Source organism: Capricornis sumatraensis, chromosome 2, assembly GCF_032405125.1.
Source record: "Capricornis sumatraensis isolate serow.1 chromosome 2, serow.2, whole genome shotgun sequence".
Taxonomy (NCBI): Eukaryota; Metazoa; Chordata; class Mammalia; order Artiodactyla; family Bovidae; genus Capricornis; species Capricornis sumatraensis.
In genome coordinates, this window is record NC_091070.1 from 213,638,929 (window position 1) to 213,655,676 (window position 16,748).

The window sequence follows — 16,748 nt, forward strand, 5'->3', positions numbered from 1 at the left end:
TTGGGCACTTGGTGGGAAACATACTCCCAGGAACTTACTATTTTGGAGACTGTTTTTGATTGTTTGGGTAGAATGTTTCTAAGGTTTAAACCTATCCTCCCCTCCTCTTTAGTAAGCGACTCTCGCAGCCTGCTGGAGGCCTTCTGGATTCTATCACTAATATCTTTGGGTAGGTTAGAAAACCTTCACCTTTCCTTGTGTGTATATATATGTGTGTATAAATATACCTAAGTACATGTATAGGATTTGTTAGTGTTTTTTAAACGTGCACCAAAATCTCAGTGCAGAGTATATGCAGATGCCTTAATTTCAGCTTTTCATTTAGCTTCTTCCTTTTTCCCCCAACTTCCTCTCTCTCAATCCCGCTGCGTGCTGACCTCTGGCCTTACCCTTTAGTCTGTCCGAGTCTCCCCTTTTGGGACATCACTCTTCTGATGCTGCCAGGTGAAAACATTATCCTCTCCTAGCCCAGCATGCAAGTGTGGGTCGCTGATAACCACATTCATCACCGCTTCACTGCCCCAGCCATCACACCTCTGTGTGCCAGTAACCGGGACGCTTTGCATGCGCCTAGGCACGCCGTCTGCCCTCTGAGCGGGGCAGATAGGTTGAGCTCTTTGTACCGTTAACTCAAGCTCTGGCCGCTCTTCCTTTTGGCATGTGTTCAGCTCCACCCTGACCACAAGTGTACCCCGAGGATGATGGTAACCAGGCATAGGATCATCTTGAGATAGTTTTGTGAAAATACCCACGCGCCCCTCAGAGCTCGTGGTCACTTTAAGCTGAGGATGTGTCTAGCGGTTTACTTGACGGGGGCAGCAGTTGTTCAGGCTTGCTTTTCAGTGTTGTGTTTTGGAGTACGTGAGTTAGCGAGAAGGAGAGTGAAGGTAAGTGCTGTCTTTCCAGTTGTTACTGCGTCAGGGGGCTTCTGATTCGGGGGGCTCATTCTTTGGTTTGGAGGGTCTTGAAGGGAAAAGAAGCTACTGATAAAAGGCGTCTTTGAGTCCCTGCTGAGAGGTGGGCGGACAGTGAGCCCACACGGTCCTAATACTGTCCTTTATGTTACTTCTTAGGAGGCGCTCTGTCTCTTCCTTTCCAGTTCCCCAGGATAACGTGGATCCTCTTCCCAGTGCTGGTAAAGAAGTGCGAGTGCCGACGACTGCAGTGTCTGTCTTTGTAAGTGTGGTTTACTATCCCCAAGCCTCGCCAAGCTTCTCACAGAAACAGAGCCTGACCACTGAAGGATCCTTTTTCCTGCTGCAGCTAAGCTTTCTATTCTTGTTTTATTTACATGAAGCTTTTACAGCTGTTGGTTCTCTGATAGAAAGGATTGATAATATTTTGATAAAGCAAGATTGCTTTGTTAAAATAAGCAAAATACATTAATTTTCCTCCTCTTCCGAGAACAGAATTGATGTCCAGCCACCCTCTGTGATGTATAGGACTGGCTGGGAGAAAGGATGGGGTGGATGAGACACGGGAACACTGACTTGGGACAGTAAGACCTGAGAGAATGACTCTTGTCATTTGTTGTCATCGGTTGGCTTCAGCGTAGAGTCTTTAGTCAGCGATCTGTTCTGAAGGTTGGTTGGGCGGCTCTTGGCTTCGTTAATTATGCCCACGTCCATATGACTTCTAACCATCAGGAGCACCTGGTTGGAAGCAGGAGACAGGCCTGGGCGCAGCTGCTGTGATGCCACGGCCGACACTGGTGTCCGAAGCTGGGTCCTAGAACTAAAGGCTGATCCAGGTCCCTGCTGGTGTGGCTGAGCAGGCGTGAGACTCGCCCAGGGAAACAGTCCCTGGCTCCGGGCCAGCAGAGGGAGTCGGGGGTCGGGGGGAGCAGAGCCCACTTAGTCGGGCTGATGCTTGGATCACACAAGGAGAGCCAGCTTTGGGGAGAGAGACGTGCTGGTAAAGTGGGGTGGAGTCTACATGGCAGGAGCTTTCAGTTTCAGGCATAATGGGGAACTGGCTGACTGAGCGGCCACCTTGGTCACTGTGAAGAGAGACCTGCTGTGGGGGAGGAGCTGGAGCGGGCACTAGCACAGCCCCTCCCACTCTGCTCCTGTGATTCTCTTACCGGGCCGGGCCCCTCGGAGGTCAGTGATGATTGGTAAAAGGTCTGATTGCACGTAAGGTCGCAGTCCCTGCCCTGCCCTCCGCTCCCAGCAGCCCATTTTTTTCCCTCCCATCACATTTAAGTCATGTGTATGGGGTAATGGAGCAGCTGACAACATGGGATTCTGTCAGTGTGTGTTTCTGAAGAGTCAACAGTGCACAGCAGACCAGTATCCAACAAAACCAGCTACGCAGGAGCTTGATGAGCGGCAGCCATGGGTGTGATGGTGCATGATCTCAAGTTTTCAATCTGAGACCTCCAAGGTGAAAGGGAGCACTGGAAAGAGAACGGAGTCGTATGGAGGTGGGAGTTGGAGCGCCTGTCAGATGGCTTTTCAGCACTGGGACTCGAGAGGATGGCGAGAAGGCAAAGCAATCATAAGTGCTGTTTATATTCCAGTCAGCTTTACGAGTCACATTCTCAGCAGTTGAGGCACCTTTTTCAGTGCCAAGCAAAGGCGAAGATGAGATTTTGTGTTCCTAAAGTGACCTTTTTAGGCAAGTGATTGACCTGTTTAGTGATTTAATATTTATGATCCATGTGTTGCAGCCTTCCCCTCCCCCTGCCTTGTTATAATGAAAATTTTCAAATATAAGCAGAAATAGAGATTAAAAACTGCTGTTGGGCAGCTTCAGTTAGTCACATTAGCCAATCTTATGACCACATACATACACAAACATTTGCTGCAGTAATTAAAAGCAGATCTCATAGTGTTTTTACTCATGAATATTTTGAAATCCATAGTCTTTTCAGAGAGGAGATGATAGTGGCGTCCACTATTCTCTCACCCCATTCTAGGCTGGGGAGCTTCCTGTCTGGTTTCCCTTCTCAGCTTGAACACAGATGCCATCTTTTCAGACGTGTCCCGTGCGGATGCCAGTCTCAAGACATTTCTCCTGTGAAGAATTAAGTTCTCCCAAAATAACACCTGTTACTTTTATTGAAGGCCTAGTCATGGTCGGATGCAGTCTGAGCTCACAGGACCTGCAGAAGTCTTTATTTTATAGATGAGCAGTCTAAGGCTCCAGGAAGTTAAGAAACTTGGCAGAGGTGCCGCTGCTGCCGACAGTGCACGTTGGTGCCGTATAGTCTGCAGCGTGAGCTCCGGAGCCCCTCTGATACTGGCTTGTCAGAGGGCAGGACCGGCACCTGCTCTTGTTAGGACTCTGCGTGGTAGGGTGCACTTTCACTGGGACAACCAAAATGAAAGGCTTTTTTAAAAGGAAAAGGATTTTTTTCACTAATTTGATATGTAGTTTCATACGTGTTACTAATGCAGTCTGGACCAGAAGAGAGGCAGTTAATCACAGACTGACTTTTAAGCTGTGAAGACCATAGTATAGATTGACATTACTTTATTCTTAGAAGAAATAAAATTAACTCAAAGGCAAACTTTAGGCAGTTAGTCTCTACAGGTTTTGAATGCTTTTCAAGAAGATTGCACAGTATTTAAATAAATGGAAAAAGAACTGTGAGAGTTTAATGATAATAGAATCTTTGGAGACTCTGGGCTAGAAACCCAAGATTATGACTTTAATGACCAGTGTTTAACGTGTGGTTAAGCGTCCAGAGTGTTCATCTGTATTAGCCCCGTTCTTGGGAGTGACAGTTAACCCAGGTTGAAACTGGGCATTTGTCTTGCAGGACGCACATGACGGGGAGGTCAACGCTGTGCAGTTCAGCCCAGGTTCCCGGCTCCTGGCCACAGGAGGCATGGATCGGAGGGTGAAGCTCTGGGAAGTGTTCGGAGGTAAGGTCTCGCCAGAGTGAGGAACAGAAAGAAGCGTGTTGGGGATGTCTGGTTGGCAGTCTGAACTGTTCATCTTCTTGAAACATGCAGTATTTTGTGTCAGGAATCATCTGACCAGAGCATTGTTGCTCTCAGTTACCCTTTACAGCTGACACAACCGAGTCTGTTTCTGCTCTGGGTTTCCAAGTAGGGACCAGAGAATGCTCTAAATTCCAGATACTTTAGCGTTTGTGTTTTCTCAAGTGTATACCAATGAGAGCATCTTCTAAGATAGGGCAGGTTTAAAAGTCTTAGTCACGGACTAGTAAAATTGCACATAAAAATAAATAATAAAATTACACGTCAAGCTGTGTATTTAATGCCAATGGCCATTGCCTAGGAAAAAAATGACATTGTATCTAAGCTTGAGACTAAAGAGACAAGTATGGAACTTGCCTGGTTGTCCAGTGGTTAAAGATCTGGCCAGTGCAGGTGACATAGGTTCGATCCTTGGTCCAGGAAGATCCCACAGGCCGAGGAGCAGCTAAGCCTGTGCGCTGCAGCTGCTGAAGCCTGCTCACCCTCGAGCCCGTGCTTGACAACTAGAGAAAGTCTGAGCACTGCAGTGAAGACCCAGCACAACCATTAATTAATTTAAAAGGAGGGTGTATCATCTTGCTGCTGTTGTTGTTCAGTGGCTAAGTCACGTCCGACTCTTTGCGACCCCATGGATTGCAGCACACCAGGCTCCTCTGTCCTTACTGTCTCCCAGATTTTGCTCAAGTTCACGTCTGCTGGAGTTGGTGATGCCATCCAGCCATCTCAGCTTCTGCTGCCCTTTCTCCTTTGGCCCCCGTCAGTGGTGGTGGTTTAGTTGCTAAGTTGTGTCCAGCTCTTATGACCCCGTGGACTGTAGTCTGCCAGGTTCCTCTGTTGATGGGATTCTCCAGGCATGAAAACTGCAGTGGGTTGCCATTTCCTTCTCCAGCCTTCATCAGGGACATTTCCAAATGAGCAGGCTCTTTGCATCAAGTGGCCAAAGTATTGAAGCTTCAGCATCAGTCCTCTCAGTGAATATTCAGGGTTAATTTCCTTTAGGATGGACTGGTTTGGTCTCCTTGCTGTCCCAGGGACTCTCAGGAGTTTTCCAGCACCATAATTCAAAAGCATCAATTCTTCAGTGTTAGCCTTCTTTCTGATCCAGCTCTCACATCCATATATGACTAGAAGAACCATAGTTTAGAGCAGACAGACCTTTGTCAGCAAAGTGATGTCTCTGCTTTTTAATGTGCTGTCTAGGTTTGTCATAGTTTTCCTTCCAAGGAGCAAGTGTCTTTTAATTTCATGACTGCAGTCGCCATCCACAGTGATTTTGGAACCCAAGAAAATAAAATCTGTCACTATTTCCACTTTTCCCCTCATCTGTTTGCTGTGAAGTGATGGGACTGGATGCCATGATCTTAGCTTTCTGAATGTTGATTTTTAAGCCATCCTCTTTCACCCTCATCAAGAGGCTCTTGTTCCTCTTCACCTTCTGCCAGTAGAGTGGTATCATCTGCATATCTGCGGTTGTTTATATTTCTCCTGGCAATCTTGATTTCAGCTTGTGATTCATCCAGCCCAGCATTTTGCATGATGTACTTACTCTGCATAGAAATTAAATAAGCAAAGTAACAATATACAGCCTTGTATTACTCCTTTCCCAGTTTTGAACCAGTCAGTTGTTCCATGTCTAGTTCTAACTATTGCTTCTTGGCCTGCATAAAGATTTCTCAGGAGGCATGTAAGTATTCCCATCTCTTTAAAGGTCTTTAGTGGTCTGGTATTCCCCTCTCTTTACAATTTTCCACAGTTTTTTGTGATCCAGACAAAGACTTTCACGTAGTCGATGAAGCAGAAGTAGATGTTTTTCTGGAATTCCTTTGCCTTCTCTAGGATCCAGTAAATTGTCAATTTGATCTCTGGTTCCTCTGCCTTTTCTAAATCCAGCTTGTACATCTGGAAATTCTCGGTTCACATACTGCTGAAACCTAGTTTGAAGGATTTTGAGCATTACCTTGCTAACGTGTGAGATGAGTGCAAATGTCTGGTAGTTTGAACAGTCTTTGGCATTGTCCTTCTTTGGAATTGGAATGAAAACTGACCTTTTCCAATCCTGTGGCCACTGCTGAGTTTCCCACATTTCCTGACACATTGAGTGCAGCACTTTAGTAGCATCATCTTTTAGGATTTGAAATAGCTCAGCTGAAATTCCATCACCTCCACTAGCTTTGTTTGTAGTAATGCTTCCTAAGACCCACTTGACTTCACACTCCAGGGCTGTCTGGCTCTAGGTGAGTGACCACACCATCATGGGTTTGGTCATTAGGACCTTCTTTGTATTCTTGCCACCTCTTCTTAATCTCTTCTGCTTCTCTTAGGTTGTTACTGTTTCTGTCCTTTATCGTCCCCATCCTCACACAAAACGTTCTCTTCATGTCTCCAGTTTTCTTGAAGAGATCTCTGTCTTTCTCATTCTGTGGTTTTCCTTTGTTTCTTTGCAGTGTTTACTTAGGAAGGCCTCATGTCTCCTTGCTATTCCCTGGAACTTTACGTTCATTTGGATATATCTTTCCTTTTCTCCCTTGCCTTTTGCTTCTCTTTTCTCAGCTATTTGAAAGGCCTCCTCAGACAATCACTGTGCCTTCTTGCATTTCTTTTTGGGATGATTTTGGTCATTGCCTCCTGTAGAGTGTTGCAAACCTCTGTCCATAGTTCTTCAGGCACTCTGTCTACCAGATCTAATCCCTTGAATCTGTTCATCACCTCCACTGTAAATTCATAAGGAATTTGATTTAGGTCATATCTGAACGACCTAGTGGTTTTCCCTACTTTCTTCAATTTAAGCCTGAGTTTTGCAATGAGGAGTTCATGATCTGAGCCACAGTCAGGTCCCAGTCTTGTTTTTGCTGACTGTATAGAGATTGTCTATCTTTGGCTGCAGAGAATATAATCAGTCTGATTTCGGTATTGACCATCTGGTGATGTCCGCGTGTAGTCTTCTCATGTTGTTGGAAAGAGGGTGTTTGCTATGACCAGTGCGTTCCCTTGGCAAAACCCTGTTAGCCTTTGTCCTGCCTCATTTTATACTCCAAGGTCATCTTGCCTGTTACTCCAGGTATCCTCTTGACTTCCTTCTTTTGCATCCTAGTCCCCTATGATGAAAAGAACATCTCTTTTTGGTGTTAGTTCTAGAAGGTCTTGGAGGTCTTTGTAGAACCATTCAACTTCAGGTTCTTTGGCATACGGTTGGGAGATAGACTTGGATTACTGTGATACTGAATGGTTTGCCTTGGAAATGAACTTGAGTTCATTCTGTCGTTTTTGAGATTGCACCCAAGTATTGCATTTCAGACTCTTGTTGACTATCGGGCTATTGCATTTCTTCTAACATATTCTTGCCCACAGTAGTAGATATAATGGTCATCTGAATTAAATTCACCCATTCCCATCCATTTTAGTTCACTGATTCATAAAAATGTTGATGTTCACTCTTGCCATCTCCTGCTTGACGACTTCCAATTGACCTTGGTTCATTGACCTGACATTCCAGGTTCCTATGCAATGATGTTCTTTAGAACATCGGACTTTACTTTCACCACCAGACCCATCCAGAACTGAGCGTCATTTCCACTTTGGTCCAGCCACGTCATTCTTTCTGGAGCTATTGGTAATTGCCCTCTACTCTTCTGCAGTAGCATATTGGACACCTTCCTACCTGGGAGACTCATTCTTCTAAGATCAAGACTGAGTCTCTTTGATTTCATTTTATTTTAGGAATGACCTCAGAGTACTCAAAATGGGATGGCATTGAAACAGGAGAGGGGAGTTGGTGAACCCTCTCCCAGATGTCTGAACTGAGGCATAGCCCACTCTCCACATTTTGATACTCAGTTCAGTATACATGTACTTTTAACAAGACATGGTCAGAGAACAGGCTGTAGGGCTCTGTAGGGAGCACGTTGCCAGGCTTCCTGAGTTGGGGCCCTGTGTGCTCGTTGCCCAGCAGAGGCAGCACTGTCCCACCGTGTCTGCTTCATTTCCGCTGAGCTGCGCCACAGCCCTGTGCTGTTAGGCAGCCAGGCATCACCCCTGTTTGAGAGATGGAAACTCAAAGACGCTTCTTGATCTGTGTGGCTGATTTACGTGGACAGAGTGGTGATCTAGGACCTGAGCTTGGGTGAATTGCTGAAACTTAACAGTAAATGATAAGGATAGAGATTTGGTGATTTAAAAAAAGTATCTACACAGATACTCTATTTCGATTATACCTTGCAAATAAATACAAATAGCTCTAGAAATACTTTTGTTTTACTCCTTGGTCAGTAAAAATACCTATAAGAAAATTAGAGATACCAGCCACTAGTAGAAAGAAGTATTACCTCTTTGCTGTCGAAGAGGAAGTGAACACTAATCAGAATTAATACTGACATAATTTGTGCCGGAGCATAAATTGTGTTAGTAAAATGAAAAGTTTCTACTAAATCTACAGAAATAACATAGAGTATCTGGCAGCATTTTTTTTTTTAATAGTTTTCAGTAACAAATGTCAGTCATGTTCTAACTAATTATAAGACCTTTCCTCCACAGATAGCTTACTTGGTGTATAATTTTCTCCCTCTTGGCTAATATTTACTGAATCTTGGAAGAGACCAAGTCCAAAACACCTTTCATGAAATAAGACGATCTTTGGTCTTTTGAGTTCCATCTCTTGTGTAGACTAACACTTAGTGATCATTTCTGAGGTTTTGGCTCTTTGTCACCCGCCAGACAGAGCAATGTTTTAGGCATGAGCCACGGAGATGTTTTTTAGAATTTGCAGTAATATTTTTGTCTGTAAAGTTCTAATCTAAATAAAGTCTTTAATTAGTGGGTGTTGACCTTTTTTAGACTCATGAAAATCTAATGAAACCTAGGATCCAGGAAAAGGCATTAAATGTGCTATATTTTGCAAATTAATTCAGGGATTTACTCACCAGCTTAATAGTGCTGGCTCTAAATGTATTTGACAGCTCCAAATCCACATTTATATCATTTTTATTAGCATTCAGAAGTCCTGAAAGAAAAGGCTGTCCATTGAAACGTATACTATTCTGTGCTCCTGTCTTATGAATTTGATTTGAATGGTTCCCTAACTATTTCCCTAACTTCTCTATCTAGGTTATCCTTCAGTTCAGTTCAGTTCAGTCTCTCAGTCGTGTCCGACTCTTTGCCACCCCATGAATTGCAGCACGCCAGGCCTCCCTGTCCATCACCAACTCCCGGAGTTCACTCAGACTCACATCCATCGAGTTGGTGATGCCATCCAGCCATCTCATCCTCTGTCGTCCCCTTCTCCTCCTGCCCCCAATCCCTCCCAGCATCAGAGTCTTTTCCAATGAGTTAACTCTTCGCATAAGGTGGCCAAAGTATTGGAGTTTCAGCTTTAGCATCATTCCTTCCAAAGAAATCCCAGGGATGATCGCCTTCAGAATGGATTGGTTGGATCTCCTTGCAGTCCAAGGGACTCTCAAAAGTCTTCTCCAACACCATAGTTCAGAAGCATCAATTCTTTGGTGCTCAGCCTTCTTCACAGTCCAACTCTCACATCCATACATGACCACAGGACAAACCATAGCCTTGACTAGACGGACCTTAGTCTGCAAAGTAATATCTCTGCTTTTGAATATGCTATCTAGGTTGGTCATAACTTTTCTTCCAAGGAATAAGTGTCTTTTAATTTCATGGCTGCAATCACCATCTGCAGTGATTTTGGAGCCCCCCAAAATAAAGTCTGACACTGTTTCCACTGTTTCCCCATCTATTTCCCATGCAGTGATGGGATTGGATGCCATAATCTTCGTTTTCTGAATGTTGAGCTTTAAGCCAACTTTTTCACTCTCCACTTTCACTTTCATCAAGAGGCTTTTTAGTTCCTCTTCACTTTCTGCCATAAGGGTGGTGTCATCTGCATATCTGAGGTTATTGATCTTTCTCCTGGCAATCTTGATTCCAGCTTGTGTTTCTTCCAGTCCAGCGTTTCTCATGATGTACTCTGCACGTAAGTTAAATTAGCAGGGTGACAATATACAGCCTTGACGTACTCCTTTTCCTATTTGGAACCAGTCTGTTGTTCCATGTCCAGTTCTTTTTTTTTTTTTTCCATGTCCAGTTCTAACTGTTGCATCCTGACCTGCATACAGATTTCTCATAGAGGCAGGTCAGGTGGTCTGGTATTCCCATCTCTTTCAGGATTTTCCAGTTTATTGTGATCCACACAGTCAAAGGCTTTGGCATAGTCAATAAAGCAGAAATAGATGTTTTTCTGGACCTCTCTTGCTTTTTCGATGATCCAGCGGATGTTGGCAATTTGATCTCTGGTTCCTCTGCCTTTTCTAAAACCAGCTTGAACATCAGGGAGTTCACGGTTCATGTATTGCTGAAGCCTGGCTTGAAGAATTTTGATCATTACTTTACTAGCATGTGAGATGAGTGCAGTTGTGTGGTAATTTGAGCATTCTTTGGCATTGCCTTTCTTTGGGATTAGAATGAAAACTGACTTTTTCCAGTCCTGTGGCCACTAAGTTTTCCAAATTTCCTGACATATTGAGTGCAGCTCTTTCACAGCATCATCTTTCAGGGTTTGAAATGGCTCAACTGGAATTCCATCACCTCCACTAGCTTTGTTCGTAGTGATGCTTTCTAAGGCCCACTTGACTTCACATTCCAGGATGTCTGGTTCTAGATGAGTGATCACACCATCGTGATTATCTGGGTCATGAAGATTTTTTTGTACAGTTCTTCTGTACAGTTCCACTGGAGAAGAGAATGGCAAGCCACTTCAGTATTCTTGCCTTGAGAACCCCATGAACAGTATAAAAAGGCGAAATGATAGGATACTGAAAGAGGAACTTCCCAGGTCAGTAGGTGCCCAACTTGCTACTGGAGATCAGTGGAGAAATAACTCCAGAAAGATTGAAGGGATGGCGCCAAAGCAAAAAGAATACCCAGGTTATCCTTGAGATACCCTTTAAAGAAGGAATTTAATCACAGCATCATTGAGATTTATCCTTTTATCTGTTAAGTTGCCCTCAGGGTGGCCAGAGTCTGAAAGCACAGTCCAGGGATGAATGGCTGGTCCTGGGGGTGAGGTAGGCTTCAGGAGAGCACTGGCAGGCGATTGGTTCACCAGAACCTTAGCTTCACATAGGTAGAGTGGACAGATAAATTCCAGAAACTCCAAACTAGCTTTACTGGAAATCTAATGACTAGCCAGTTTATATAACTACAAGTAAAACTATTTTTCGTACTTGGGTTCTCAAATTTTAATGGTCAGTTTCCATGAAAGTGATAGTTAAGTTGACAGAGATGTGTTTATGTAAATTAAATAGCTAAATAAACTCTAGGTCAGTTGACATGTTTTTAAATCCCTGCACTTTTGTAAAGGGAATTGATGACACTAAATTCCTTAAAAAGAGCTGTGTAAGAGCCAACCGGAAAATGCTGGGCTCCGCACCCTCTTGTGGGTCTGTTGCTTTGGGAACTGGTCAGCTGAACATTCCGGTCTCATTATGCTGTTTGTCCTGCTACTTGATTCTGTAAAGATGCGGGGAAGTTGTTTTTGACCATGTGATTAGCTTCCGTTGTGTTTCAAGTGCCTCGTTTTAATTGGTATGTTGGCATCTTTGTTTTTATGCAGACAAATGTGAATTCAAGGGCTCCCTGTCCGGCAGTAATGCAGGAATTACAAGCATTGAATTTGATAGTGCTGTAAGTACCTAATATCCATGGAAATGGGTGAGTTTAGAGGTGTTTAGAAACCATTTTTGACATCTGGTTCTTGAAATTTAAAAATAACCCACCTGGTTTCTCTGCTGTTTTTATCTTAATGTTAGAGAACGATGCCAATAGGTTAAAAATTCAGTGCTGATCATGAGTAGGTTGAAGATGGGTAGGGGAGACAGGTCTTGGTAACCCGGTTAGTCAGCATCTCTCCAGACTCGATAAGGCTCTGGTTTGGGCTGAGTCAGTGCAGGTGGAAAGGAGAGGGTCTACAGCTGGGGGACAGCTGGGAGGTGAGCCTGAGAAGTCTGTGCCTCTGGCTCGTGGACTTGGGCGGGTGTAGAGAATTAGTACTTGCTCTTACCGAAGTGGGGTGGAAGTGAGCACAGGGGGATGAGTTCCATTTTGAGCTGGAGGTGTAACATCTACCGCCTTCAGGTGAGGTTGAGCAGGCTCAGGAAAGAGGTCTGAAGTTAATGGGGACTGATTAGTTAACAGAATTCTGGTTATAACAGTATTCAGATCAGGTATATAGTTTTAGTCATCTAAACATTCTTGAGTTTGATATGAGGAAATTTATATCATGTGAACTGAAGTTCCCTGTTTTTCCTTCTTCCCTTCTTTCCTGTAGGGATCTTACCTCTTAGCAGCTTCTAATGATTTTGCAAGCCGCATCTGGACCGTGGATGACTACCGGTTACGGGTAAGACCCAGTTAAGAAAGCAAGTACAGCCTCCAGACTTCCTGTGGGTGGGTATCGGTCACAAATGTAGGAAATGGCAGGGTGACGCGTTAGGAGAATTGTGTGTTGTCCTGACCATCAGACTCGATTCCCCTGCCCTTTTCCTCGTTAGGGAAATTGATGTTTCCACTTCACGTTCTTTGTCCAATATTCAGCTCTGAAATATTTGTGATAGCAAACCATCACATTTCCATGAAAGACTTTGGATACTCCTGTTCATAAGAGCTCAGGGTTTTAGGTAGGTGTCAGTGTTAGCTTAACTTCAGCTGTTTTGGTACCAAAGTGTAAGCTGTGTTTCTTAAGGACCCCAAGACTTAATCGCCTCACAAAATAGAGCTGGAAAGTAGGCTATGGAGAAGTTTTTGAGGGTGAAGTTATGGTAGAGATAAAACATCTCACACGAAGCCAGGAGACAGATGTACAGGAAAGCAAGAACTGTGGGTTCAGATGTTGAAGAAATCTGCAGTCTGAACCCACAGTCACCAAGAAGTCTCTTGGATTCTAAGACAAAGACAGAAATTTAATGGTTATATCACTTTTGTTCTAGTTAGAAAGCATAGATTAATTTAAAGACACGTTTTTCTCCTTAAGCTTGAAGCAACCTTCGCATGAGCTTATTAAATAAAGGCTACTGAAAGATGAGGTGGAGGATTTACTTGACACTAATAGGCATTTTACCCCCCGAAAAAAACCTGACACAAACCTGTGCGTCAGCTCACAGGAAAAGCAGAGCGTGTGATGTGAAGATGAACTTTCTAGAGAGAATCTACAGGGAGGTGGGGCGCTGTGGTAGAGTGGTCTGTGGGGTCGTTTCCAGTGGCCTGAGGCAGCTGCAGGGCCGGAGCCGGAAGAGTGGCTAGAGGTGCACTGCTCGCTCACCCCCAGTCTTTCCACTTCCTTCAAGGAACTGTATGGAAGATAGCCAGTGTTAGGTGCTAGCTAGGAAGGTCCCCTGGAGGAGGGCACGGCAACCCATTCCGGTATTCCTGCCTGGAGAATCCCCGTGGGCAGAGGAGCTTGGTGGACTACAGTCCATGGGGTCGCAAAGAGTCGGACATGACTGAGCAGCTAAAGCATGGCATAGCGCAGGTGCTAGCTCACACATACAGGGTTGTAATTCCTGTCTTAGTTGAGAGACGATCCACGTGCAAAGCAGGAGATGTGAGGATGACAAAGATGGCTGTCTGATGGCAGCTGGAGGGCCTGTCCCTGTTCTTCCTGGAGGAACGGGGTTGGGGACTGCCGGACGCCTGTGGGCAGGGCTGGGCGCCTCTGAGGTCCCAGTGCACATCTGTTCAAAGGCTCAGATGCGTTTCCAGTTGAGGCCCGGCAGTCCCGCATCCTCAGCTGGGAAAGCTGGTCCAGCCTGTTGGCAGTGTCACGGTCCGTCCTGGGGCATGCCTTCTTTAGGTAACCATCAGTTACTTGGTGGAAACGTATGGTGGGGCTGGTTACTTCTGCAGGCACTAATTTGCCTGAAGGAGAGGGCGTCTGCCTGGGTGCCTTCTGTGTGTCAGACTGAGTAGTCAAGTGTGCTAGTGCATTGTTACTGTTCCGTCGTCCAGTCGTGTCTGACTCTGCAACCCCATGGACTGCAGCACGCCAGGCCTCCCTGTCCCTCATCACCTCCCAGAGTTTGCCCAAGTTCATGTTCATTTGATCGGTGTTGCTGTCTAGCTATCTCATCCTCTGATGCCCTCCTCTCCTTCTGCCCTCAAGTCTTTCCCAGCATCAGGGACTTTTCCAGTGAGTCATCTGTTTGCATCAGATGACCAAAATACTGGAGCTTCAGCTCCAGCATCAGTCCTTCCAGGGAATATTCAGGGTTCATCTCCCTTAAGATTGACTGGTTTGATCTCCTTGCTGTCCAAGGGACTCTCAGGAGTCTCCTCCAGCACCACAGTTTGAAGGCATCAATTCTCTGGTGTTCTGCCTTCTTTACAGTCCAGCTCTCAGAACCGTGCGTGACCACTGGGAAGACAATAGCCTTGACTATACGGACCTTTGTCGATAGAGTAGTGTCTCTGCTTTTCAGCACACTGTCTAGGTTTGTCATCGCTTTCCTGCCAGGAGGCAGGCTTCGGATTTCATGGCTGCAGTCACAGTCCTCAGTGATTCTGGAGCCTGAGAAGAGGAAATCTGTCACTACCTTTTCCCCTTCTATTTGTCATGCAGTAATGGGACTGGATGCGATGATCTTAAATTTTTTTAATATTTAGTCTTAAACCGGCTCCTTCACCCTGATCAAGAGGCTCTTTAGTTCCTCTTTGCTTTCTGCCATTAGAGTGCTATCATATACATATCTGAGGTTGATGTTTTTCCCGCCTGTCTTGATTCCAGCTTGTAACTCACCCAGCCCTGCATTTCTCGTGATGTGCTCAGCGTATAGGTTAAACAAACAGGGTGACAGCGAACAGCCCTGTCCTACTCCTTTCTCGATCTTGAACCAGTCAGTTGTTCCATACAGGGTTCTAACAGCTGCTTCTTGACTCACGTACGGGTTTCTCGGAAGACAGGTAAGATGGTCTGGTATTCCCATCTCTCTGAGAGCTTTCTATAGTTTGTCATGATCTTCACAGAGGCTTTAGCGTAGTCAATGAAACAGATAGATGTTTTTCTGAAATTTCCTTGCTTTCTGTATAATCCAGCGAATGTTGACAATTTGATCTCTAGTACCTGTTCCTTTTCTGTACCCAGCTTGGACGTCTGGCTGAAGCCTAGCATGCGAAAGTTTACTTACTAGCATGACCTTACTAGCGTGGGAGGCGAGTGCAGTTGTCCGGTGGTTAGCACATTCTTTGGTACTACCCTTCTTGGGAATTGGGCTGAGGATTGACCTTCTCTAGTCCTGTGGCCACTGCTGGGTCTTTGAGATTGGCTGACATAATGAGTGCAAAACCTTGATGGCATCATCCTTTAGGGATTTGAACAATTCTGGAATTTCATTGCATCCACTAGCTGTATTATGTTATGTATGTTACTGCTTTTAATTCTCAGAAATCCAGGGGAGGTAGATAGATGGGAAAACCGAGGCTCAGCTAAGCCCGCAGAATTGCCTGGGGTCACGCAGTGAACAGATGGAAAGATGGGACTCGGGAATGAGGCCTGTGCTGTTTCCTGTGTTCCGTTGGCCTGAATCATTTTCAGCTGAGACACAGCAAAACTTGTCTGAAGAGTGCAAAGGGAGAGAGTCTTCTTGCAGTTTAGGCCCTTAGATGAGTGAAGCAAGGAGTTGTGTGCAGGATGGTATTTGTAGCTGGTAGAAGAGTTCTGAACAGGTAGGTGTCAGTTTGTGGGTCTGAAATTAGGAGGAGAGCTGGAGGTAGAGTGAGCTGGTTCGCAGAGGTGGGCAAGTCTCGCTGGAGGAGCTGCTGGAGCCTCAAGCTGGGGGCTGGTGCCAGGGCTTGTAGCAGCCTGTGTTGGACCAGGGCTCACAGCCGTGCCTGCTCACTTGGTAAATGTGTGACGGCGGTCAGGAGGCCTTTTTAGCAGGTTCCCATGCCCACAGAAACCACATGAGACCCTTACCAGGGCCCAGAAAGTGAGTAGGCTCCCTGTCCAGGAGGCTCTGGCTTCTTTAGTTCGCAGAGGATGTTAGCGGGCTTGAATGGGCATCTGTGTTCTGAAACACGAGATCCAAGCCCTGGTCAGTGTCTCCTCACCTCGTATGCTGAGGGGTGGTGTTGGGTGAGACCAGAAGGCCGGGGTGGCTGGGCGAGTGCTCCCTTTAAATCCCCTCAGGAAAGGTGGCCTAGAAACAGCCTGGCGGTGAAGGAGTCCCTTGCAGAGAACACCTTTCAAGGCGGGGTGTTTGCAACTGCCAAAAAAATCTTAAAGTGAAGTCGCTCAGTTGTGTCCGACTCTGCGACCCCATGGCCTGTAGCCCACCAGGCTCTTCCGTCCACGGGGATTCTTCTGACAAGAATACTGGAGAGGGTTGCCATTTCCTACTCCAGGGGATCTTCCCAACCCAGGGATCAAACCTGGGTCTCCCGCATGCAGGCAAACGCTTTACCATCTGAGCCCCCAGGAAAGCCAGGAAAAAAAAAAAAAGATGAGTGTGAAACTGAGGAACCGGGTTGAAGAAGCTGCCCTGCCAACTTCTCTAACATTGATGTGGATAAAGGGCCTCAGTGTGGACTGACTCTCAGATGATGGTTTTTATTTCAGAAACCTCCTCATCAAGGTCTGCATTTCTCTGAGGTCACCTGTGTTGGTTGCCGCTGATGGTTACTGCCTGTGTGATGGGCAGCCCTGTAGCAAGCAGAGCCTGAGGGCAGAGAGCACTCCACTGGGACACTCGGGCTTCTCTGACTTCAGAGCCCATGTTGGCTCTGAAAGAGGAAGATAAAACC

General features: G+C 45.6%; 1 protein-coding gene and 1 non-coding gene across 6 annotated transcripts in view; both read left to right on the top strand.

The window, feature by feature from the left end:
* ATG16L1 (autophagy related 16 like 1) overlaps positions 1-16,748 on the top strand; it is a 44,025-nt gene that overhangs the window by 17,604 nt on the left and 9,673 nt on the right. For 2 of the 5 annotated variants that reach the window (XR_011144446.1, XM_068966779.1), the window contains exons 8-12: positions 113-169; positions 1,074-1,176; positions 3,767-3,872; positions 11,569-11,639; positions 12,283-12,354. Coding sequence is in view for 4 of the 5 variants with exons in the window: in XM_068966779.1 (XP_068822880.1) it covers positions 113-169; positions 1,074-1,176; positions 3,767-3,872; positions 11,569-11,639; positions 12,283-12,354 (409 nt within the window). In the remaining variant the exon portion in view is untranslated. Of the gene's footprint in view, positions 1-112; positions 170-396; positions 445-1,073; positions 1,177-3,766; positions 3,873-11,568; positions 11,640-12,282; positions 12,355-16,748 lie in introns of all 5 variants that reach the window. The other 3 variants (XM_068966780.1, XM_068966781.1, XM_068966778.1) reach the window with 2 other exon arrangements.
* On the top strand, positions 2,102-2,379 carry LOC138074763 (small Cajal body-specific RNA 6). The gene has a single exon (XR_011144575.1). It is a non-coding gene; the product is annotated as a small Cajal body-specific RNA 6 (non-coding RNA).